General features: G+C 41.6%; 1 protein-coding gene across 3 annotated transcripts in view; it reads left to right on the top strand.

The window, feature by feature from the left end:
- The window catches only part of MYO18B (myosin XVIIIB), a 560248-nt gene that overhangs the window by 42221 nt on the left and 491269 nt on the right, over positions 1 to 26758 (top strand). For 2 of the 3 annotated variants that reach the window (XM_063454641.1, XM_063454640.1), the window contains exons 5-8: positions 3555 to 4073; positions 10185 to 10251; positions 11490 to 11602; positions 11863 to 12039. In XM_063454641.1, the coding sequence (XP_063310711.1) occupies positions 3555 to 4073; positions 10185 to 10251; positions 11490 to 11602; positions 11863 to 12039 (876 nt within the window). The remainder of the gene's footprint in view (positions 1 to 3554; positions 4074 to 10184; positions 10252 to 11489; positions 11603 to 11862; positions 12040 to 26758) is intronic. The other variant, XM_063454642.1, reaches the window with a different exon arrangement.

Here is a 26758-nt window from a genome sequence, read left to right as displayed (position 1 = left end):
TATTAAATGAAATATTTTACCGGGAAGGATACATTGAGATTTCTCTAGTTTACAAGTATGTTATGAGTAAAAATAAAGCTGTTGATTATGTTAAGATGTTAGAACAAACTGAAGAAATACATGTAGAGGGCTATTTATTTAACTGAGAATTTGTATGTGTTGACCAAGGAATTACAAATTACAGCCAAATTATAGAAATAAAAGTCTTGGAGAGAGTTTCCAACAATGCTATTTTGGTCTACAACTTAAAATTCTCTGGTCAATTCCAGCATTTGTCCTTTTTTTTTTTTTTTTTTTTTTTTTTTACCAAATAACATTTAGGTTATATTCAGAGAACCTAGAATAATTCTAAATCCTATAAATTGAAGTTGTGCCACAGATACATATGTGGAAAAAAAAAATACCTATCTTGCTGTGCTGTAGTACCTGGAGCTGATTCCCACTTGTTGGTGCAGTAGCTCAGGCTGAAAATACACGCAGATAAAAAGAACAAATGGTCGTTTGGTCCAGAAAGACAGGAAACCCACCAAAGAGGTTTAATAAAAGGATCGTAGTGAGCTATATCCTAAACTGATGAATAGACTTGAATGACATCCTTTAATCTTGCAAAGACTAAACCTGTAAACTAACAACCATAGAAAAACACAAACAGTCCTGTTTTATCAAAACTCCAACTTACTTGCCAAATGCTTTAAAACCCTGGCACATGTCGCACCTATAGAGGACTCAGTATTACTATGGCTCCTATTTGGCTCTCTTGCTGTGCCTGTTTCAGTGGCACTTACAGTGCACATGGATGCATCATTCAAATTTCCCCCATGTATAACAGTATACCTTAAAAAAGTTCTATATTTATTTATAGTGGAAAAAGTAAAACAGGCATATTACATGCAATATGGTAAAAGAAAATATATCTTACTGTTGCATTTTACATCACCTGTTTCTATGCCAGACTTTACAGCTGTCATATTGTGAGCACTCCGTGTCCTTAAACAACCTGTTCATTGAGCTTTACAGCAGAGTGTGCCTGTGTGACATTTAGTGGCTTTAACTCCTTAAGGAACAACATTTTGGCATATCCTTTCATATTATGACATGCCTAGCATGCCATTGGTCCTTACGGGCTCAAATCAAAACTTAGATTTTCTCATGTGGAAAATATGTTCTTTCTGCCAAAATAGCCATATGGATAGTGTCCAGAATGTGAGTGAGGATACTAATTTGTAGAGCTCACCATGTGTTATTGCCCCAGTTATAGATTAAAACTGCATTTGTAAATGAAAGCTTTTGCTTTAAATGATAATAAATCTTTTATTGTTATAGTAAGTTGAAATACAGTTCTCATGAGAGTGTATTTTAAAATCACAAACTCCTCACATTAAATAGGAAATTTGATATCTCTGGAAGTGACAGTCCCTCAGTTATTCACTCTAACAAAGGTCATTGACATATCTACTTGGGGGAGGAGTGCAGCTAGGTGAGAGATGCTACTAGATGAAGAGTGGTACTAGGTGAGGAGTTTAGCTCAATGAGGAGTGCAGCTAGGTGAGGGATGCTACTAGGTGAAGAGTGGTACTAGGTGAGGAGTTTAGCTCAATGAGGAGTGCAGCTAGGTGAGGGATGCTACTAGGTGAAGAGTGGTACTAGGTGAGGAGTTTAGCTCAATGAGGAGTGCAGCTAGGCGAGGGATGCTACTAGGTGAGGGATGCTACTAGGTGAAGAGTGGTACTAGATGAGGAGTGTAGCTGGGTGAGGAGTGCTACTAGATGAAGAGTGGTACTAGGTGAGGAGTTTAGCTCAATGAGGAGTGCAGCTAGGTGAGGGATGCTACTAGGTGAAGAGTGGTACTAGGTGAGGAGTTTAGCTCAATGAGGAGTGCAGCTAGGCGAGGGATGCTACTAGGTGAGGGATGCTACTAGGTGAAGAGTGGTACTAGATGAGGAGTGTAGCTGGGTGAGGAGTGCTACTAGATGAAGAGTGGTACTAGGTGAGGAGTTTAGCTCAATGAGTAGTGCAGCTAGGCGAGGGATGCTACTAGGTGAAGAGTGGTACTAGGTGAGGAGTTTAGCTCAATGAGGAGTGTAGCTCAATGAGGAGTGCAGCTAGGTGAGGGATGCTACTAGGTGAAGAGTGGTACTAGATGAGGAGTGTAGCTGGGTGAGGAGTGCTACTAGATGAAGAGTGGTACTAGGTGAGGAGTGTAGCTCAATGAGGAGTGCAGGTAGGTGAGGGATGCTACTAGGTGAAGAGTGGTACTAGATGAGGAGTGTAGCTGGGTGAGGAGTGCTACTAGATGAAGAGTGGTACTAGGTGAGGAGTGTAGCTCAATGAGGAGTACAGGTAGATAAGCTAGCTCGCTAAGGAGTGTAGCTAGGTAAGGAGTGCAGCTTGGTAAGAAGTGCAGCTAGATGAGGAGTGCAGCTAGCGAAGGAAGTGAACACTTTGTCATGACACAACAGCTGCATCAGTCTTTCTAGATAAACTGGCAGATTTTGCCTGGATCAAATAACTCCCCTGTATTTGTCAACAATGTTTCAGATGTCTAGACATAAATCTGTTAATTTATACAGGATAATATATAAGTAAGAGCGTTATATTACTCTACAAATATAGGTTCTTCCTTCTCTAATATTCTGCATTTCCATAGCTGAAAAAGGTAATTATGCTAAAAGATGGACTAGTGTTAAATGTGCTCTAAAAAGTATCATGTGAATCAACACGGCATATAAATGCATCTATATGCTTCACTGACATGTTTAATTGCTCATCATATATTGCCACCTGTGCTTAGAACATACTATTATGTGAAAGAATTTACTTTGATTCCAAGGTTCAAGCTTATAGATGTCTTATTAGATAGCCTATATTAAAATTAGCTAACTTGGATTCAGGAAATGCTTAATGCTTAAAACAAAACTTAAGACTATATATATCTAGTTTCGGGAGCAGATAGCCCCCACCTGAGCTGTCTCTCCTGAATCAGTCTGTTCCTTCTCTTTCCCGGAACTTATCTGTTATATGTACATGACGTTCATCCCTATGTCTTATCTGTACCCCCATTACCCTTCAACTCCCTTCCTACTACTGTTCTATGAGTATTTGCACGTAAGCACTTACTTTTTAATGTATAAAAACACATACTGATAAATAAACGACAGAGGCTTATTTTGATAACCAACACGCGTCTGGTGTCTGAATTCTCGCTCCTCCAAGTGCACTTGTAACAATTTGTGTTCCTCTGACTATAACAAAGATCATATTGGATCTATATCAATTACCAGCATACTTAACATGACTAGTTTTTCTTATTAACCTTTACATATTTCTAATGATTAATTGGCATTTTGTTGACCCTCCTCTCGATGATTTCTATATTATTTACAATTTATGTTGATGAAGGAATTTAGATATTTACACACATGCAATTAAAAATTTAATTTCCATACCTGGGAATTTAAGTTCAGTCCCACAGACATCTCCAGGGAAACAAATGTTGAATAAGTATCCATTTGCAGTTCTATATTACTAATTCCATTTATCTTATTTTGTTTAAGTCTCCTGGGAAACTAAGCGATACACTTGTCCAACAGTTTGCGTTTAAAGATGAAAATATCCTGGTCGTAGAAGAGGAAATGTCAAATAAAACAAATGTTTTTATGAATGGATTCAATAGTGACAAACACCCAGGCATATTACCAGAAAGACCAAACAGAAAACAATTGACCTTGAAGATACCTAGGAATCATCCAAAAAGACAAAAACCTGAGCCTAGACCTAGTACAGAAACAGAGAATAAAATAAACAAAACGCAAGACACATCAAGTTCTAAATCTCCGGATCCAGCAGAAGAAACTGGACATTTGCAGGCTGCGGAAGAGACTATTCCCATGGATATTACAAATACCAATGCACTAGAGGGTAACGTAGAGGATAAAGCAGAAGGTGCTATGCTGGAAAATACCAATTTGGTAAATGAAAAGAGTCAAGGGAGAGAAAATGAACAGAAAGTCGATCAAGATAATGAAACTGGGGTCCAAATAATAGAGACGAAGGAAAGTACAGATACAGAAAAGGTACATTTTCAGATAATACTTATTTTTTATTTATTTATAAAATGATTTACCATGAAGAATAAGTTGGTGTTTGTTTTATATTAAAACCTATCCAAGAAAACATGTGCAGTGTAAAATTACACATTTCAAAGGCGTTGTCATGCCAACAGGAGAAAGTCCGGTTTTAATGGTTTCCTGATTTGAAGGAATTGTTCAGTTCAATTGTCCAATTCAAACTGCAAACAATGTATAGGTAACACATTTAGAATTGTTAACTCAGTGCTTTGCTGAGTTCCAAACACCTGTACACTGTTATCCAAACCATAATATGGCCACTATGTATGGATGCATTTACAGCTTCTTGCATACAAAGAGTATTGGAATTATGGACAAACAGTGGCGATTTGCTGAAAAAGCATGGCATACCTATTAAACTAACCATTTTCTGATGTGATGTTTTCAATGTATCACAAATTGGGAGAAGAATATTAACGACCAGACTTTATACTTTCTCTTCATATGGGTAGTCACTGGGCAATACTCATTCTGGTTACTCCTGAGAAAGTTATATTGTATTAGTGAAACAATAGAAGCTTTGACTTCCTTTTTCAGAAACTATTGAAGGGGGCTAAGTAATTCTATAGGGTTATATTTATCATATTTATCTATGTACTGGAAAGCATTTACCTGCCAGTACTTTCTCATACAGTAAGGATAAATTGATAAAACCCTCGTTTACCCTCCTAGAGATGACCATGTCATCCATGTGGTTTATTTTTCCTTTAAATTGGAGCCTTACAGATGGCATAAAGGAAGCAAGGAGCATAGATACATCTTGCTGAATTTAATTTAAAGGTCTTAATAACTTGTTAGAATCAGACCACCTCACCAGTACAAAAAATTAAGAATAATGGACCCGCAACTCCTAAGGTCTCAGTGCATGAGTTAATTCCACCCAAGTGGAGCTGGCAACGTTTTGACCAAATCACACGGTCTTTGTCATGTGTACGCTCACACCCTACCACAAACAATTTAAATGTACATATAATAGCTGAATTGATAGAACAAACCTTCCAGGGCAGTGGTACATACTTAAAGGAAATTTAACCAAATAGTTACATCAAGCAAAAAAGACATACAATGAGTAATCATATAACCCAATTCATATCATAAAAACAATGTGAGATCAACATTGAAATGTAACCTTTTGTGTTTCAAACAATCAAGCATGTGAATGCAAAAAGCTTCCCTTTTCTTGAGAACTTTGTCTGTCACCCCTGCCCTACCCCCCCAAATCTTGATAGGTATGTGGTCAATAATTGGCCACTTTTATTGTGACACATTATTGTTATAAGCAAGGAAATTGGATACAATTAGCTTCTTAGTTTTTGTACAAATGTCAGATCTGTGGTTAGAGATGCGTTTTTGGATTTTATTAGAGGTTTCACCCACTTAATTGAATGGACCTGCACCTCACTAATAAGTGTCCCAGAGCAAGACACCTGACAATATATATATATATATATATATATATATATATATATATATGTCTCCCTTAAACCCTCATTGAGTTGATTGAGAGCATGTTTGAGCAGAACCTTCTTAAACTTCTTCCCCTCTTATCCTTTTTCTATAATTATAAAGCAGTGTGCAATATGTTAGAGATAATAAATGTTAATAATATTAATTATAATAATGCAGCTATCACAAACCAGGAGAACGATATACAAATTCCTATTTGATTCTCATATGTATTATTCACTATGTAGGACAAGTTAATTTCTACAAGAAATTATATGGTATTTAGAAGGTACAAAATGCCTCCTTAGAAGATAGGAGGGTTGACTCTTGTACCTGGGGTTAGCTTGCTGTAGCTTCCTGTCTCCACTGTGGGCACTCCTTTGAGAATTCCTTTAAGTGGCTCTTTATAGTCACTACACTAATTTCATCTTATTGAATTGGTTATAGTAATGCAGTACCCTGGCATAATTCCTCCATTCAGTAATTAACCATTTTGGAGGAGATAACACTGAACAGAATTGCTGGCTGCCATAGACTGGCACCCACTAGTAGTATGATCAAGGCTAAAATGCCAATCTTCCTTAGTTCATAGTTGGCTATGGGCAGCTACGGTAGGCAGAGAGCAGTCAGCTGACACTCTCAGACAATCACCAACTCCCATTGCTGCTCAGGCTAATGACTCCTCATTAAAAGGATGATGTCACCTAGTGGATAAACAACTGTTCAAGGCAAAGCCAAAAAACATTAATACTATTTCCCACATATGGGAACCAAAAAATTGCCTACAAATAATTAAAAGAGTAACATATATTAAACATATATATCACAAACACACAGTGACTACCCACTGAAAAGTGTCAGTAGGATTGATAAAAAGACAGCCGTGTTATCGGAAGCAAACTATATGAAAAAGTCTCAAAGGAGACAAAAAGAGACAAACTAACATTTACACAACTCAGTGGGAAAATACATATTGCTTAGGGCAACAGTCTTACTCAAGGAGACTCAGTTTGAAAGTTTTATCAACATGGTGGCACAAAAACCTGCACGTATGAAAAAAACTCGAGAGACTTTTGTATACCCTTTGCATATTCCCTACAAACATATTGCCTGGTAACAATCTCTTCTAGGTCCCACTCGAGAGTCTAAAGGGAGCCAGGCTGCGGCCCCCTGAAAAGGGCTTCTCTATCCCTTGTTCACTTAATCAGAGACTTTCACTAACACTAAAGAATACCATTACCTCTTCAAGGGCTTACATTACCAGAGATAACAAATCCACCTAGATTACCACACCACCCTACATATGTGCAACAAACAGCGATAAAGTATGATCAGACACATGTTTGTGTGCATGAGACAGCTTCATCACAGACCTACATAGCAGGAGTCCTGTGGTATTATCCTTCCATTCATGAGTAAACCATTTTCAAGGAATTTAACACTGAATGAGGGTTGCTGGTTGCCCAGTGTCTGTTCCCCACTTGAGGTTTGCCTAAGGCAGAGATTGCGCACTTCCTTGGCCATAAAGATTCATACCAGCAATAGGCAGCTGTGATAGCCAGACAGCAGTCAGCTGACTCTCAGACAATCACCAACCCCCAATCGCTGCCCAGTCTAATGCTTCCAAAGAAAATGGAATGTTGGGAGTTTTTGTTTCTCATTAAACGGAGCTAAGACACTATAACCACAAAACTCAAAAATATTAAGTGGTTACAATGTTTAGAGTGCCCCTTCAAGTGTGAAATCAATTCTGTAATGCATTGCAGAATAGAATGCCAGCCTGGCATTGGTATAGAATTCCAATTTTTAATGCATCAAAGTAGACTACACAATTGATTTTAAACAAACTTGAGTTCTAGCTATAATTTACTTTTAAAAAGTTATGCAGTTTGAAAAGTTTATTTTAAGCCTCAAGTTAGGATTTTAGGTTGTATAACATTAATTGCTAAGAGAGAGCAATTTCAAGCTAATTTCAAGCTGGCACCGAGTGCTACATTTCCACTATGTATTATTGCAGTTTGTATTATGCTTTATGCTTGAAGAAGTGGGTAATTAGCTGACATTTGTTTCAAGTGAGCACACCTATTTTTCCTTTGTAGGTTGCAGGTGATGTCTTTAATGTATTGTGCACATTACTAAATACCAGTCTTTTTGCTGTGTCTAAGTTTAAATATAGTGCAGGTTAATGAAAGGCTGTCTTTCTTTCTCATTAGCAATTGCTTTATTTGACTTGAAGGTAATTTCCATTATAAAATATTTTTTTCTTAAACCAGTACATGAGATGTATTTCAAACATTTTACTAAATTTGGGTTAAGTAGAAACATTTATCACTCACGCCAACAAATACTATATACAGTTGTGCTCAGACGTTTGCATACCCTTGGAGAATTAGTAATATATGTACCATTTTTAAAGAAAACATGAGTGAGCAGGCAAAACACATTTCTTTTATTTCTTATGGGATTCGTTTTCAACTGTTTATCATAACAGAATGGCACAATCATAAAACAAAACATGGCAACAAAGAAAAAAATTAAATGACCCCTGTTCAAAATTCTGCATACCTTTAGTTCTTAATACTGTGTATTGCTCCCTTTAGCATCAATGACAGCGTGCAGTCTTTTTAATAGTTGTCTATGAAGCCCCTAATTCTTGCAGGTGGTATAGCTACTCATTCATCTTGACAAAATGCTTCCAGGTCATGCAAAGTCTTTAGTCGTCTTGCATGAACCGCATGTTTGAAATCTTTCAAGAGTGGCTTGATGATATTCAAATCAGGAGACTGTAATGGCCACTCCAGAACCTTCACATTTTTTCTGCTGTAACCACTGGAGGGTCAACTTGAGCTTGTGCTTAGGGTCATTGTTATGCTGGAAAGTCCAAGAGCGTCCAATGCGCAGCCTTCATGCAGAAGAATGCAAATTGTCTGCCAGTATTTTCTGATAACATGCTGCATTCATCTTGCCATCCATTTTCACAAGATTCCCCGTGCCTTTAGAGCTCACCCCCCCCCCCCCCCAAAACATCAGTGAGTCCCCACCATGCTTCACAGTGGTGATCGTATACCTTTTACTATAGGCCTTGTTGACCCCTCTCCAAACATAGCATTTATGGTTGTGTCCATAAAGCTCTATTTTGGTTTCGTCACTCCAAATTATAGTGTGCCAGATGCTGTGAGGCTTGTCAAGGTGTTGTCATGCGTATTGTAACTGGGCTTTTTTTGTCATTGGCGCATTAAAGGCTTCTTTCTGGCAGCTCGACCATGCAGCAAATTTTTGTTCAAGTATTGTCGTATTGTGCTCCTTGAAACAACCACACCATGATTTTCCAGAGCAGCCTGTATTTCTCCTGAGGTTACCTGTGGGTTTTTCTTTGTATCCTGAACCATTCTTCTGGCAGTTGTAGCTGAAATCTTTCTTGGTCTACCTGACCTTGGCTTGGTATCAGGAGATAACCGAATTTTCCACTTCTTAATAAGTGATTGAACAGTACTGACTGGCATTTCAAGGCTTTGGATATCTTTTTATATCCTTTCCCATCTTTATGAAGTCCCATTACATTGTTACGCAAGTCTTTTGACAGTTCTTTTCTGCTCCCCATGGCTCAGTATCTAGCCTGCTCAGTGCATCCACGTGAGAGCTAACAAACTCATTGACTATTTATACACAGACACTAAATGTAAACCTTTGATAAGATTTCTCTTATCCATATGATTTAAAAAGAAGCCAATTATGTGATAACAAATGGCTTCATATGATCACTATATTTCAATAAAAGGTATTTCTTTTGCATGATCAGTCATATTTTCAAAATCAATGCCAAAATTTCACAATTTCTGCCAGGGTATGCAAACCTTTGAGCACAACTGTATGTTATAACTGCATTGTAGAACTATATTATTGGTCAATCTGGTTCTAATGCAGTCTGACAGAGTACATACTAGGATGTATAAGACAGAAATAGCAAATCTTAATTTTATGCTTCCATTTCTACAATCATATGGTGAATATAATGAACATTTAAAACAGATTTGTATTTCTCCAGTCTTAAAGCACAGCTCAGCAACCATTTCAGAGAATGTAGTGTTTCCAATGACAGCCAGGGATTCTTGGCAATGATGTACAAAGGAGCAATGTACCCTTCCATAAGTGGTCACCAGAGAGTACGCTAGAAAAGAAAGCCTTTAGACTTGTGTAATCTTCTAAAAGCTATCGTGTTTTATAAATATTGTCCCAGTGCTTTTAGGCAAAGAACAAACTATTTATATTAAAGCTCCTAATACATTATTTAGATTTAAATAAAGGAAGCTTGTAGAAAAAAAATGTTTATTACTTTTTATTTAATTTACTTTCCAATTTCCTACTTATTTTAACATTATATCAACTTCTGAAAAAAAACAAACAAAAAAAAAAAAACAGCAAACAATAAACATTAAACTAAAAAAATATAATGGTGGTAAATAATTCGTAACCCGAAAATAACATGTTCCGGTTCAGTTCTTGAATAATGCATGAATGTAGATGGAAATAGTTTATTTTACAGCCTTTTTCTGTTCTTATCTTGACTACTTAACATCTGCTGGTTAAATCTCATTAAGCCTCTCTCCCCAGGTATCTGAAGATGTGTGGTATGAAACAGAACAAGTGTGGTATGTTCATAAAGATGGCTTCACGCTGGGTATGTGTGATAAGCAGAATGTTGTTTGCCTTTCATTTCATTTTACTTGTTATATGTGGTGCATAATCTAAATAGGATGCAGTCAAAAACATTCTTTGAAAGCTGTTCATATTTTACTTTACAAAGTGTTACTTTTGTTTATTAGTTGAAAGTATTTCTTGAGATTGCTTTTTATTCCACCTTTTGTGAAACTCCTAATATTGTAGTCTTTGGAACTTTTGATAGGTGCCAATCAGACATGCCCACTATGTTTCATATAGGGGCAGAAAAAAAAAGAAAAAAAGATTGGCACTTTTAATAGACAGTGGGAGCGATAACAATGTGCATATTTGTTGTTGTATTGATAGTGGAGCTATATCCAGATTAAGATAGAACATTCCTTGCATTCCTGGTGATTGAAGAGACACTCCAGACCCCTAACGCATTTCAACTTGTTGAAGTGCTTTATATGTGAAGAACGTGTCCTCTTTGTTTTTTTCATTTTACAAAAAGTACAGACTTCAATAGAAATTGGCACTCTTATAAATGAACCTTGTTACACCCCAATGGCTGTCAGACAACAGGTCCTGTTACTTCTTGGTTTGGTTAGCTCATTGGAGCTAAACCCAAGAGGCAGCCAACTGCCCAGAGAACCTGTCTTGCTCAGACTCCTCACTAAGCTGCATTGGGAAGTCTGTGATTTGACAGCCACAGCAAGTCTGGGTGGAGTTACAAGGGGAAGTCGTACAAAGGCTGCAGATCTCAAGCTTTTGATATGTATTTAAATATACCTCAATGGAAAATGCATAATTAAATGCATGCATTCTTTTATTGGGCATCTATCTACTAAACAGTAATTTGTAGAAACCATTATTATTAGGGCAATGGATTGTCCCTTTAGGTCTGGCAATCAATAGTCTCACCTGTAATCTCTATAGCAATTAGTAAGTAATGGTATGGTTATCGGCCTTATTGGTCATGAATCTAAAATCATTTGTTCCCTGATTTCTGTACCTGTTGTAAAACAGATTGTCCCCTTAAGGACACATGACGGAAATCTTCCGTCACAATTCCTTTTTATTTCTGAAGTTGTGTCCTTACGGGGTTATAACTATATGTAAATAGATAATAGTTGAGTAACCTGCATTGAGATGTGGTAAATGACCCAATAATATTTTTTATTAATTGACTGATAAAGTATTTTTCTTCTTATGTATTAAAATATATCATATGTTCCAACTTGATTTCCTTTCTTCCAGCAACAGAACTAAAACCAGATGTTGGAACTCCAGAGTTGGCCGAGGGCAGAGTGAGGATTCGTATCGAAGATGAAAACAAGATTCTAGAAGTTGATGAGGAAAATATTCATAGAGTGAGAATCTTTATTGTTGAATTCAGCTCTGGTTAGGTTATTTAGAATTCACATTCGTAATACGTTCTCTAAACAATGCAGAACAGTTATGAAACTCAATTAATTATTATCGTTCTGGGGCAGTGTGTTGCATTACAACACTGTATGCCATAAATCAATAAGTGGAACTGATTTTGTTACATAAAATGTAGTTAGTCTGTAGCAAAAAAAAAATGTTGTTATGTTACATTTGCAAGTCTAAAAGCCTGCTGTCTTCCCAGACAAATCCCTCAAAGTTTGATTTTTCCGAAGACTTAACAACACTTGTCAGTCTGAACGAATCCAGCATCATTAACACGCTACGTCATCGCTACCAGTCTCAGCTTATTCACACCAATGCCGGACCACATCTAGTAGTCTTGAAACCAGGAGTATCTGTCTCGAATTACTCTGCAAAGGTGAGAGTTAAATTATTCTATGGAATGTTTATGATATTTATTCTCATGAGCATCTATCGCTTTGAATTGTTTAAATGGACATTGTCATTTCTTCTCAACAGTTATGCAAAACGAAAAAAAAAAAAAAAAAACATGGAGCCTGTAACTGTTAATACCAGAAGTTAATACCAATATTTAAGGCTACAGAGTAGCTGCTCCAATGTGACAGGGTTAGGCTTTGTGCATCTGCAGAATAACAGATTATTCAATGTACACGGAAAGGATAGTGGTAGGAATAAGATACAAGTAAAACAGTAAACTAAACAGTTAGGAAATAATGACTGAATATTATGTAAATTAGAGGGAGGATGATAAATAATGGGAGCAGTACTAGTATTGTACAAGATGAAAGGTAATGAATAGATTCTAGTTATCTGTACACAAATACTAATATAAACACTAAATGCTGCCTGCTAAATCTATTCCTAAGTAAGCCAAATATAAACTTGTAGGATTACATTTCCCTATCTGGATTGAAAGTCAAAGGCTGTTAGGAATAAGATAGCCCAGTAAACCACTAAGCTACATAGTTAGAAAAAAAGTAATTAAAGGGACACTGCACTATCCATATACAAAATAAATAAAAATCACTGTTTAGTAGATGTAAGCCAAATGAAAACGTGCATGCATTTAATTGTGCAGTTCTGCCTTTGTAATCCCCCCTTTCTAACCCCTTTGAGACTTTCTGTGGCTGTCAAATCACAGATTTCCAAATACAGCTCAATTAGAAGTGTTTGCAAGGCAGGTGCTCTGAGCTATTGTTGCCTCCTGAGTCTAGCTCCACTGAGCTAACGAAACCAGGAAGTAACAGGATCGGTTGTCTGCTTGAAAGCCAGGGGATGTAACCAGGTTCAATTTTAAAAGTGTCAATTTGTATTGAAATCACACATTTTGCAAAATGAAATAACAAGGACACACTCTTCACACAAAAAGCTTTTCAGCAAGCTAAAGGGCTTTAGAGGTCTGGAGTGTCCCTTTAAGTAAAGTGTATACTGAAGGCAGAAAGATAGTAGAACCGGTAGTAGCCTTATAAAAGCAAGAAGGTAATAAATAGACACTAATTAGATATTTACTAAAGCTAATATGAGCACTAACCAAAGCCAGCTAAATCTGACCATAGATGTATCAAATAGAAAGCCAGAAATATGCTTGCTAAATTCCTTGTTGCTATCTTGTGCATGTGGTAGAGGCAAATCAAATGCCTACACAAACTCTTAGAAACAATTACAAAATAGAGCAATGCTGCAAAAACTCCACACTGTAGTTCCACCAGTATCTACTAAGCAAAAATAGGAAAAAATTGAGTCCTGTGCAACCAGTATCAGAGTGCACACCAGGTGCTACCACATTTTATTGTAAGGACACAATGCAAAATGCAAATGTTTCGGGCAATAGCCCTTTATCAGTGCTAATGTCATTAGATGTGGTAGCCACTAGGTGTGCACTCTGATACTGCTTTCGCAGAACTCAATTTTTTCCTATTTTTGCTTATTGCTATCTTGTGTGATGACCGGAGGCTGAAACACCAAAAAAATATACTTTTAAAGGTTTGCCCCAACAATCGTCAAAATTAAATAAAACGTGTGTCTGAGAAATAATGTAGAGCAACATTGACACTGGCAAACAAAGAGAACCATTTTGTATGTCAAGAGTCTCGTCAAGGGGGATGGACATTGTGACATAAAACTCTTAAAATGGGCATTTCTCTTAGTGATTGGGCAAATTGAGGGGAATTGAATGCTCACAAAAGGGGGAGTGGTTGGTCCATAAATACTTATGATAAAAAGGGTTGTGTTTGTTCCACCAAAGGGGCGGAGTATTTGTAAACAATGTAACAATGTAAACAATCTTAACGCCACAATATTGTTGAGATGTTAGATATTCCCAAAAGAGGGGGCAGAGGTTGACCCTGGAGCAGACCAGAGAAGTGTTACACTGGCTCCTGACTCCTTGGCCGATTTTGAAGTGCTGATCCCGGCCAAATACCAATTCTGACCACTCAAGTGTGCTCCGTGGGTTTTGGTTTCCCAGACAAACAAATAGAGATATTACTCGTGCAAAGAAATTATTTTATTATTTTGGTTGAAACTACCGAACATCGACCACCCCGCTCATTAACTTCAAAGAGAACAGTGACTTAAGTGCTCTCCTTGTGTGGCCGCTGTTCATAGAGTCGAACGCCATGTGCAGGAGAAAACGGCGGCATGAAAGGAGGCAGCGGGACTTGGTTGTCGAGTGTCTGGAATTAAAATTGGACACTCGACTTCCCGAACACTGGTCAAACTTTGCGCACACCTGTTTACTCTCCCCGAACATCCAGGAGTGCGCTGTTCTGTAGTTTTGTTCCAACAAACTAGGGAAACAAATGCTACAATGAGCCACCGGGTACTGTTCGTGGATTTGTTCGGTTTTCAGACTTTTCAAAATAGACCGATCTTTTCTTGGCAAGAGACTTGTGTGCAGTCGGTCAAACTAAGACATCCATAATACTCCTAAACCCCTGAACTGATCTGGGTGAATTTTGGATATTTTGGTCAGATCGGGGCTATCAGGGGATGTAACATTATGGGGATTGTATGTGTTTTGGGGGTACTTTTAAGTTTTGTGGAAAATTAGTTTTTTCTGCCTGGAGATAATTGAGTTATTACAGTATCTGACTCAATTATCTACAGGCAGAGAGGAGGGGTTGTTTGTCTGTTATGGGAGTGTCATACTTTGTAACCCTGATGTTATTGGTTTATAACTTTGTGTTGGAGTCCCCTACAAGATCCATGTGGGAGTGCCCCTTGCATGGGGACTTGCATAAAAGCCAAGTGTGGCATCATTAAAATCATTCCTGTTACAACCTTCATCTAGTTTCTAATGTTTGGGTACCTGTCTACTTTGCTGGGAGAATACACTTGGGAGGCTGACATTCGTATAGAGAATCGTTTGAACCAACATCCGAAAATAGGCGAACAGGTATCTGCTATACCAGCGTTCATTACAACTCGTGACCCTACTCCCCCCCTGATCCCGAGTGAGCCCTTTTTGTAGTGGCCTGTTGGGGTTGGTGTTAGGGAGAGGCGGCCGATCTCCCTGCTCACCATTTCCCGTCGCAGAGCGGCTGTGCTCCTACCCTCCTTCTTGGACCGGCGGGGGTTATCCAGGTCCCCACTGGACTGTCCCGAGCAAGGGCTTGAGGGCACTTACCTTGCTCTAAGCCACCTACAACATTTAAGATAGCAGCTGATCTTAGTGATACTGGGGGCCTTGCCACAAGCGATTACTTATTGCTGCAACTAGAGGGGCACTTTCTGGCTTTTTGGAGAATTCTTCAGACTTGCTGCAAATCATCTCTAGTTCAACTGCAGGGAGGCGATCAAAGTCGGAAGGTGCAGGAGAGGGGAGATCCCTCACGGAGCAAATCTACCTTGAAATTGCCTCGACACACATGGGCCTGCCGTCCTGGCCCAAGAGCTCCCAAGGCACCTCCACGTGGTGACCACACAAGCCGAAGCTCATACACGAAAAGAGGCGCTCACCACCTTGTTCTTTCACCTACTCCTGCTGGGGGAAAGACTTGCAACCCACAAATCACCATATCTGCGGTTCCTGGATGCCGGTCCGAATTCAGGCATGTAGCTGGGGGGTGACCTGCCCTGGCACTACGTTTCCGATATTCCAGGAAACTCTCTAGGCAGCGCTCTACATTTCATGCCTCAAGGAATAGGCTAATGCCATCTTGTCTTAAATAATCTTCATGTCTTGCTAGGGGTCACTATACCTATACCTGTTGAATATATTTGCTTATTTTTATTTTTGCATTTAGTGCAGCAATCTGTAGACCTAATTACAGTGGTTTTATTCTTTGCAAAACTACTCTGGCATGATATACCATACTATTATAGGTATGCTTCTTATCACAAACCAGGACGTTCTGGGGGCGTGGATATTGTAGCGGTACTTACCCTCTCCAGGGGCCGGCCGGGGTCCTCCCTTCTCGCCGCGCGCGGTCCTGCTCCTGCACGAGCCGCGCGCGGCTCAGCCAACGATGGGATCAGTCAGGCGGGCAGTGACCGCGAGAAGCGGTCACATGTCCCGCCCGACACTAAGAGCGCGCCGCGCGTCTCGGGCGCGCTCTTAAAGGGACAGTGGGAGACTAAATTCGAATCAGTCTCCCATTGGCCCCTGTCAGGCCACATTCCCCATACACTCACGTTTTGGGGGCGTGGATATGACAGGGGCCAATCAAAGTGAACCTTAAGGGTATTTATACTCACCTGTTTCCCTTGCTCTTTGCCCTATCGTGGTTTCTGTCCAGTTCCCTTTAGTGCTTGTATCGTTCAGTTGGTTTTTTGGTGCTTGACCTTGGCTTTGTTCCTGACTCCGCTCTCTCCTTATCCTTGCTTGTTTATCCGCTGTTTTGTCCTCTGTGTACCAGTCCTCGGCTTGTTCTATGTTACGCTGTCTCTCAGTTCCCTTGACCTCGGCTTGTTCTGACTCTGTCTTTCTCTCGTCCTAGTCCGGCCATTCTAAGGTCCGGTAAGACGAACTCTGTTTCTTGTCTCTTGACTGTGAACTATTCCTGCGTGTTGGGGTATATTACCGTGACATTACGATAGGGCCATGGACCCCGCAGGTTTAGGTCAACAGATGGCCACTCATGAGGCTAGATTCGCAGAACAGGATCACCGTATGGATCAAATGGCTCAAGCCATCCAGACACTGTTATCCAGATCTGTTCCGGTACCTGTACCTACGCCTCCTGTAAACCCTATACCGGACACAGCTAATATGTCTAATGCTTCTGCACATCTAACCCCGCCACCTAGGTATGGAGGGGACGCTAAGACATGTAGGGGATTCCTTAATCAAGTGGAATTCCACTTCGAAATGTACCCACGTTCATTTCCCACTGACAGATCCAAGGTGGGTTTTCTTATGCACCAGCTTACGGATAAGGCACTAGAATGGGCAAATCCTATTTGGGAGGCTAATGGGCCTATGGTACACGACTTCAATAGCTTCCTCACAGCGTTCCGTAGAACATTTGACACGACTAAAAGGTCAAAAAATGCCGCCAGGGCATTAATGAGAATAAAGCAAGGATCTAAATCTGTAGCCGATTATGCTATTCAGTTCCGGACCCTTGCCTCACAGGTAGATTGGACTAATAATGGCCTTACTACTGCCTTTATGGAAGGTCTGTCTGATACTATCTTAGATGAGGTAGCAGCTAAGGACCTCCCTGTACCCCTGGAGGACCTGATTGACTATCTTATCGATATAGATAACAGGATCCGTGACAGGTTATATACCAGGTCCAGAAATAGACATTTTGTTCCCTTTAACTCCCCTAGAGCTGAGACTCCCGAGGGATCTAAAGGTTCTGAGGAGGAACCTATGCAGTTAGGGGTTGCTAAACTTACCGACGCTGAAAAGCTTTATAGGAGAAAGGAGGGACTTTGTCTTTATTGTGGTAGGAGGGGTCATATGAGACAAGAATGTCCCGTGCGTCCGGGAAACTATCGCACCTAAGACCGTATAGAGGACTGGCCTTGGGTGTGACATCACAGTCCTCACATTTGCCTCTTAATAAGTTACTTCTTCCTGTTTCCCTGCACCTTGATAGTGACTGCATAGCAGGGAATATACTAGCCCTGGTTGATTCCGGAGCGGCCGAAAACTTTATTGATTCCAGTTTTGTCAAGGAGAATAACATACCCACCAGAGAGAAGGAGACACCCTTGGCCGTTGAGGCCATAGATGGTAGACCATTATGCTCTCCAATTATCACACATGAGACTGTTCCCCTACATATGTCTACAGGGGTGTTACACTCTGAGACCATTCGGTTTCAGATCATTACTTCTCCTTCCTCTCACCTCGTGTTAGGGTATCCTTGGTTACGTACTCATAATCCCACCATTGATTGGGAGTCAGGACAAATAGTTTCTTGGAGTGATTCTTGCCAAGAGTCTTGTGTTGTTAAAGTCACCCCTTTGAATTCTACTCATATTCCTCCCGTGCCTACGGTCATACCCTCTCAGTACCTGTCTCTTAAATCTGTTTTTGATAAAAGGGAGGCTGAAAGATTGCCACCTCACAGGCCTTACGATTGTGCAATTAATTTATTACCTGGTACGATGCCTCCCAAAGGGAGAATATATCCTTTATCTCCTCAGGAGAATCTGGTTATGGAGGAATATATCAAGGAATCTCTAGAGAAGGGATTTATAAGAAGATCCTCTTCCCCGGCAGGGGCTGGGTTCTTCTTTGTGTCTAAGAAAGATGGCGAATTAAGGCCTTGTATTGACTATAGGGGCCTTAATAAAATCACAGTCAAAAATGCGTACCCCATACCTTTGATCACAGAACTTTTTGATAGGCTTAAACAGGCCACAGTTTTTACTAAATTGGACCTTAGGGGTGCTTACAACCTCATACGTATCAAAAAGGATCACGAGTGGAAGACTGCTTTCAATACCAGGAGTGGCCACTACGAGTACACTGTGATGCCCTTTGGTCTTTGTAACGCCCCAGCAGTTTTTCAAGAATTTATTAATGATGTCCTACGTCAATTTATACATACATTCGTTATAGTATACTTGGACGACATATTAATTTATTCTAATGATTTACAGACTCATCACATGCATGTTAAATTAGTGTTGAGAACTCTTCTGGTTAACGGTCTCTATTGCAAACTCGAAAAATGTTCATTTGATCAATCTGAAGTCCAATTCTTGGGTTATATAATCTCTGCCAAGGGTTTTCGTATGGATCCCAAGAAACTGTCTGCCATTATGGAATGGCCTCTGCCCCAGGGTTTGAAAGCCATTCAGCGTTTTCTGGGGTTCTCTAATTATTATAGGCGTTTTATTAAAGGATTTTCTGCCATTGTAGCGCCTATAACCAGAATGACCAAGAAGGATGGTAATACTCATGTCTGGAAACCAGAAGCACTCGAGGCCTTTGAATTCTTGAAAGCTACATTTGCCTCTGCTCCTGTTTTACAGCATCCTGTCCCTTCACTGCCCTTTATTCTTGAGGTTGATGCTTCTGAGATAGGGGTAGGTGCTATCTTGTCTCAAAGAGATTCATCTGAAAAGCCGTTACACCCTTGTGGCTTCTTTTCCAGACAGATGTCCAAAGCAGAGAGGAATTATGTTGTAGGCAATCGTGAACTCCTTGCTATCATTTTGGCGCTCAAGGAATGGAGACATCTGCTAGAGGGTACCAGGGATCCTATCCTCATTTTAACGGATCACAAAAACCTCTCATACCTTAGTGAAGCAAAAAGATTGTCTTCTAGGCAGGCCAGGTGGTCTCTCTTTTTGTCTCGTTTTAATTACATAATCACTTACAGACCGGGTGATCGTAATACTAAAGCTGACGCTCTGTCCAGACAATTCGAGACTACTGACAAACTCGAGGTCGATGTTACCCCTGTCATTCCGCCTGACAGAATAATAGCGACTACTGTTCTTTCTATTTCGTCTTCTCTCTTACAAACTATTCAGGCTAAACAAAACTTGGCTCCTGAGGAGAGGCCTGCTGATAAGCTATTCGTTGATATACCAGAGAGACGAGACATCTTGTCATTATATCATGACACTAGAACTGCTGGACACCCTGGTATTTCTAAGACAGTCTCAGCAGTTTCTAGATATTTCTGGTGGGCTTCCTTGCGCAAGGACGTCACCGATTACGTTAATGCCTGTAGCACTTGTGCCAGTATGAAGTCCTCCCACAGAGTTCCTTGTGGGTTGTTGCATCCGTTGCCCATACCCGAGAGGCCATGGTCCAATATATCCATGGATTTTATTGTTGAATTACCTCCCTCTAATGGTAAAACTGTCATCCTGATGATTGTGGATCGTTTTTCTAAGATGGCTCATTTTGTGTCTCTTCTCAAATTGCCATCATCCAAGGAACTTGCCTCTATCTTTGCCGGGGAGGTGTTTCGGTTGCATGGTATTCCCACTTCGATCGTGTCCGATAGGGGTAGCCAGTTTATTTCCAGATTCTGGAGAGCGTTTTGTGCAGAGATGGGTATCTCCCTCTCGTTTTCTTCAGCCTACCACCCCCGGTCTAATGGAGCTGCTGAACGTGCCAACCAATCTCTGGAGCAGTATCTTCGCTGTTTCGTGTCCCACCATCAGAACAATTGGGCTGACCTGCTTCCTTGGGCTGAGTTTGCTCGTAATAATGCTGCTCATGAATCCTCCGGTAACAGCCCTTTTTACATTGTTTATGGCCGGCATCCCGTGGTTCTTCCAGCTGCATTCTCCTTACAGGGCATGCCAGCTCTGGACGAACATTTGGCTAGTCTACGTAATACTTGGGAGCAGGTTCAGTGTTCTTTGGTGGCCTCAGCTGCTCGCCAGAAGGTTCACGCTGACAAGCATCGCAGGGCGGCTCCATCCTATGCTGTGGGAGACCGGGTTTGGCTTTCTACTCGCAATATTCGTCTTCGTGTGCCTTCTATGAAGTTGGCCCCTCGTTTTATTGGTCCTTTTCGTATCTTGCATGTGGTTAATCCTGTCTCGTATGCATTGGATCTTCCAAAAAATTTACGCATTCCTAACGTGTTTCATACCTCCTTGTTAAAACCCCTCCTGTGCAACCGTTTTACTCGGCATGTCCCCCCTCCTCCTCCGGTTTCGGTGGAGGGCCACGAGGAGTTTGAAGTAGCGGCTGTAATTGACTCTCGCTTGCTTCGGGGTCGCCTCCAATATCTGGTACATTGGAAGGGCTATAGGCCTGAGGAACGCAGTTGGATTTCCGCTGACGCTGTTCACGCTCCTCGCCTTGTGCGTTCTTTCCACGCTCGTTTTCCTGCCAGGCCTGCTCCTCCCCGCCCGGTGGGCGTGTCTTCAGGGGGGGGTACTGTAGCGGTACTTACCCTCTCCAGGGGCCGGCCGGGGTCCTCCCTTCTCGCCGCGCGCGGTCCTGCTCCTGCACGAGCCGCGCGCGGCTCAGCCAACGATGGGATCAGTCAGGCGGGCAGTGACCGCGAGAAGCGGTCACATGTCCCGCCCGACACTAAGAGCGCGCCGCGCGTCTCGGGCGCGCTCTTAAAGGGACAGTGGGAGACTAAATTCGAATCAGTCTCCCATTGGCCCCTGTCAGGCCACATTCCCCATACACTCACGTTTTGGGGGCGTGGATATGACAGGGGCCAATCAAAGTGAACCTTAAGGGTATTTATACTCACCTGTTTCCCTTGCTCTTTGCCCTATCGTGGTTTCTGTCCAGTTCCCTTTAGTGCTTGTATCGTTCAGTTGGTTTTTGGTGCTTGACCTTGGCTTTGTTCCTGACTCCGCTCTCTCCTTATCCTTGCTTGTTTATCCGCTGTTTTGTCCTCTGTGTACCAGTCCTCGGCTTGTTCTACGTTACGCTGTCTCTCAGTTCCCTTGACCTCGGCTTGTTCTGACTCTGTCTTTCTCTCGTCCTAGTCCGGCCATTCTAAGGTCCGGTAAGACGAACTCTGTTTCTTGTCTCTTGACTGTGAACTATTCCTGCGTGTTGGGGTATATTACCGTGACAGATATCAATTAAAGAGACAGGGTATAAAAGGTACTCACTTACTGTGAGTCATTGCCCTGTCGTGGTTTTAGCTTGCCTGTCCCTTCAGTGCGTTTATATTCTCTTAGTGTTCTACGGTTTTGACTTTGGCTTGTTTCTTGACTTTGCTTCCCTCTCCTATCCTCGGCCCGGCTTACACTCGGCCCGGCTTACGCTTACCTGTCTTCTCGTTCCCTTGACCTCGGCTTGTCCCTGACCATTCCTTGTTTGCTTGACGTTAGTCTGGCCACTCTAAGGTCCGGCATACGTCTTTATAGTTTTATTACACTGCGTGTTGGATCCCTGTCTTGATCCTGACAGCGTGAAGGCGAGGTCGGAGTCAAAGAGAACACCTAGGCAGCGAGCTTGCATGGTGGAGCTGATGGTAGCACCGTTGACATGGAGGGAGGGAGACACAGGAGGAGCAACACTCAATGGAGGAAAGTTTTGGTCAAGTTGAGTTTAAGGAAGTGGGCAGACATCCAGTTAGAAATAGCAGAGAGAGGCAGTCAGAGACACTAGTCAAAAGGGACAGGGAGAGATCAGGAGAGAAATGATATAGGAAGCCAAGGAAGTCAGCATAGATGGAGAACTGTAGGGGACCAAGGACTGAACCTTGGGGGACACCAACAGAGAGGAGTTGGGGAGAAGAAGCAGAACCAGAGAAAGAAACACTGAAAGAGCGCTGGGAGAGGTAGGAGGAGCACCAGGAGAGAGCAATATCTTGTAGACCGATATTGCAGAGGATGAGAAGAAGCTGTTGATGTTCAACAGTGTTCTAAGCTGCAGAAAGGTCAAGGAGAATTAGCATAGAGTAGTGTCCACAAGATTTTGCAGCGAGTAGATCATTCAATACTTTGGTCAGAGATTGACATGTCAATCCACGTTAATAAAAAAAACCAATATTGGCATATTCTGTATACACCAGTTTTTTAACTCCTAAATGGCAGTGACTTGAGCATGATCTCTACACCAAAACTGCTTAATGAAGCTAAAGTTGTTCTGGTGACTATAGTGTCCCTTTAAGTAAGCAACCCCCTATATAAGACTTATTTTATTATATTATGAACAAAAGTTAAGATTTTTCCAGATCAGTAGTTATGCATATTTAAATATAAAAACACAGAGGAAACGAAACCGATATTTAAATACTCTACCATGTAGTATGTAACTGGCTATAGAATCTTGTGAAGTGTAATCTCACCATAATGCCCTAGAAGTCTGTAACCTGCTCTACTTAAATGAAAAAAATCTCAGGCACTCACTTCAAGGCAGTTTTATTGGATCTGCAACGTTTCAACCTGTAACCAGGTCTTTATCAAGCTAACACCACAGTAACAAGAAAACATTTTTATACACACATAATAGTCAATTAATGTGAAATTACAAAATTCAATAACATAAAAAGTGATAAGAAACAGATGATCAGTTAATTTGGTTAATGCACTCATTAGATCTATGTATAAGTACCTTAGAAAACATGGAAGAAAGGACAAGTACATGGCATATATAAGAAATCAAAGTAGAAGGAAAAAAGGATAAAAGAAAATCCATGTATTAGAGCAGACAAAACAAGTCATTATAATTTAAACACACCTCCCTAGAGATAGGAGGATATACGTAAATGGCACATCTATAATAGATAATATCAAGAAGATTGAATAATGAGAAGGCAATGTTATATGACATATTAATGATAAATGTAAATACCTGAATTATCTTGTATATGGTATCGAGCGCATTTGCCCTAATCGGTCACTATGGGCATCCGTACAATATCTTGGTGACTGAATCACACACGTAACGTGCGGTAGACGGTTTCATTTTCCGCAGTTTTTCTTGAGGTACCAGCTGAACATATAATTCAGGTATTTACATTTATCAGTAATATGTCATTTTCAATGCACTAATGAATTGAGCCATAAGCGCTTACAAAAGCTGAGGAGGTGGAGCAGTCGCCATTTCTGTGAGCTCTGAGTGTCTGGGATCTAATCTGCCCCAAATCATCTGCATCAAGCCTCACACGATCCTGGGACTAGCTGGCACAACCTCCGGACACCGGGCTGATCAAGCAGATGCCTTTCTTCCTTTCCCCGACCTCGAAATACTGCAACCTGGGCATTAAGGCCTACCGCGTGAGAGGACGGACTCGAGAGCTAGACAGGGACCAACCAGTGTGGAGTGCTGTTGAGGGTACAGTCCAACAACCCGACTGCCACACTAATACTGCCATGGGGCAGCGATCCCAAAAAATGCTTCCTTCAATCCCAAAGACACAGAGAGATATCGGGCAGATGCTACAACCCCAATTGCAAGCCCAGGCTCAGGCCCCTCGGGAATCCTCACCACCAGTGCTACATGGAACTGACTCCATACACAGCCCAGCTGGGATCCACAAGACGTAGATGGCTCTGCCCCTGCATCCAGGAGGGACATTCAACTCATGCTGGCTGGTCTGCAATGCAATCTACAGCAAATGTGGGATGCAGACCTAGCAGCGCTCTCTGCAGAAGTACAAGCGGTGACTGAGCGTACTCAAGCCAAGGAGGAAGACTTCATAGACCTAAAACAAGGCATGATTTCCCTAGGCGAACATGTGCAAGCCTTGCAGTCCACTCAAGCTACCTTCTCGCGACAACTCACTACACTTGATGACCGAGGCAGAAGGAAGAATTTAACGGTCAGAAGGGTGCCTGGATCAGTGCCTTTAGAAGAGCTCCCACACTTTGTCAGAGGCCTGGTGTCCACAATCCTCCCAACAAGGCAGGCAAAACACTTTGCTTTTGATGTAGTGTACGGAATAGCCAAGTCACCTCAGGCCCCTACTGCAGCGCCCAGTGATATCATACTACGCCATCAAGCGGTATCTGACAAAATCAGTCTGATGACAGCACTAAACAGCAAGACACCATATACTTTTGAGGCATGCAACATCAGCCTATTCCAGGACTTGAGTAGGTCCACATTGCTTTGCTGCAAATCTATACAGCCTATCACCATGGCCCTCCAAACGGCTGGACTGACCTACAGGTGGGAGACCCCGGGGCACTCCTAGTCATGGGAAAACGCACAATGCCTCAGACCCCAACGTAGGATTGGCTCTAATGGCGGCTTTGGGTTTCCCTGACCACAGCATCAACTCACAAGGACAGCCTCAAACCCACTCCTGGAATGTGGATAACATACCTGCATTTATACCTAGGAATGGTGAAGGTTCCAAGACCTGACTCAACCCCTACAATCCATCTGCGATTTATGTTTATGTTTATATGGTTTCTTTTATATTAGTACTCTCTTTCTCAAACTTCTTTAATGTTTCGATATCCCCGTTTTAAGCGGTCGAAAACCCGCTATGCTCTGTGTCCCTAAGACGTGCGCAGGACTGGCATAGCTCAGGTGATACAACCTCTCCCCCACCCCCATAGCCCCATGGTAAAGGGGTACTACCTGCTGTAAAGCACCTCTAGCACAGTATCGCCCCTGCCTCCTATGTTAAACCCCAGCTAATCCAATCCTAGGTTTTCCCGGTTCAGGTGACATTATATATGCTAATTCTGTCGCCACTGTTAACTATATATCAAACTACCTGATGCATTTGTTGAGCCCAATATATACACAAAAAAAGTGTATGTCAAAACAAGTCATGAATTTCTTTCCATATGTCAATTGTAAATGTTAAACTGTACACTGTCGTGACACTGCTAATATTCTTGTACCAAAAGATTTGCATGTAAAAAAAAAAGAAAAGAGCTTACAAAATCTGTTGTTGAAAGCTCTGCACCTGACTTCCTCCACTATAAATTTATGCTTCGCTCTTACACTCTGGCTCTTTCCTCTGCAAAAGTAAATTACTTCAACACCCTCATAACCACACTCTCCTGCGAACCAAAACGACTATTTCACTTTTTTAATGGTCTCCTTCACCCTGTTGTTCCCCCTTCTCCTACCACCCTGTCCGCCTCAAACTTTGGAACTCACTTCACTGGGAAGATTTCTACAATCAGGGAAGATATCTCTAACCTCTCTCCCTCCCCTTCCAATACATCACCCAACCCCACTCCCCCTGCTGTTCTATGCTCGTTTGCACCTACTACAATCTAAGAGGTTTCTACTCTGCTCCGGTCCTCCCGCCCCACCACCTGTAACCTCTACCCTATTCCCTCATATCTCATCCGCATTCTGTCTCCTTCTCTTGCTCTTTCTATCACTAAAATTTTCAATCTCTCCCTTTCCTCCAGCACATTTCCCTCACCCTTCAAGCATGCAACCTTAATGCCGATCCTGAAAAAGCCCAACCTTGACCTCAACTCCCCATCCAACTACCGCCCTATATCGCTACTGCCATTTGCCTCCAAGATCCTTGAGAGAGTTGTGTATGCGAGATTGACAAACTTCCTCGAATCCAACTCTCTGACCTGCTTCAGTCTGGATTCCACGCTCGTCACTCTGTTGAAACAGATGTGACCAAAGTATCTAACGATTTAATCGCTGCTAAATCCTAATTCTCCTTGATCTTTCTGCTGCCTTTGACACTGTTGATCATTAACAGCTTCTTCTCATTCTCCGTAATCTCGGTCTACGGGATACTTCTCTCTTCTGGTGCTCCTTCTACCTCTCCCAACGCTTTTTCAGTGTTTCTTTCTCTAGCTCTGCCTCTTCTCCTCAACCGCTCTCTGTTGACATTCCCCAAGGTTCTATCCTTGGTCCCCTACTGTTCTCTATCTATACTGCCTCCCTTGGTAAACTCATCAGCTCCTTTGGCTTCCATTATCAATTATATGCAGATGATACACAAATCTACCTGTCCTCTCCTGATCTCTTTCCACCCATCTTGACTCAAGTCTCTGACTGCCTCTCAGTGATTTCCAACTGGATGAAAAAACAGAACTTCTGGTCTTTCCTCCCTCAAGTGTTGCTACTCCCGTGTTTGTCTCCCTCCAAGTCAACGGCGCCTCCATCACCTCTACTTCGCAGGCTTGCTGTCGAGGTGTTCTCTTTGACTCCGACCTCTCCTTCACCCCTCATGTCCAGTCGATCGCCAAATCCTGACGCTTCCATCTCAAAAACATAGCTTGCATCCGCCCTTATTTAACACCAGACACAGCTACGGTGCTGGTCCATGCCATTG

Source organism: Pelobates fuscus, chromosome 5 (assembly GCF_036172605.1).
Source record: "Pelobates fuscus isolate aPelFus1 chromosome 5, aPelFus1.pri, whole genome shotgun sequence".
In the NCBI taxonomy this organism is placed as follows: domain Eukaryota; kingdom Metazoa; phylum Chordata; class Amphibia; order Anura; family Pelobatidae; genus Pelobates; species Pelobates fuscus.
This window is presented reverse-complemented; position numbering and strand designations above follow the sequence as displayed.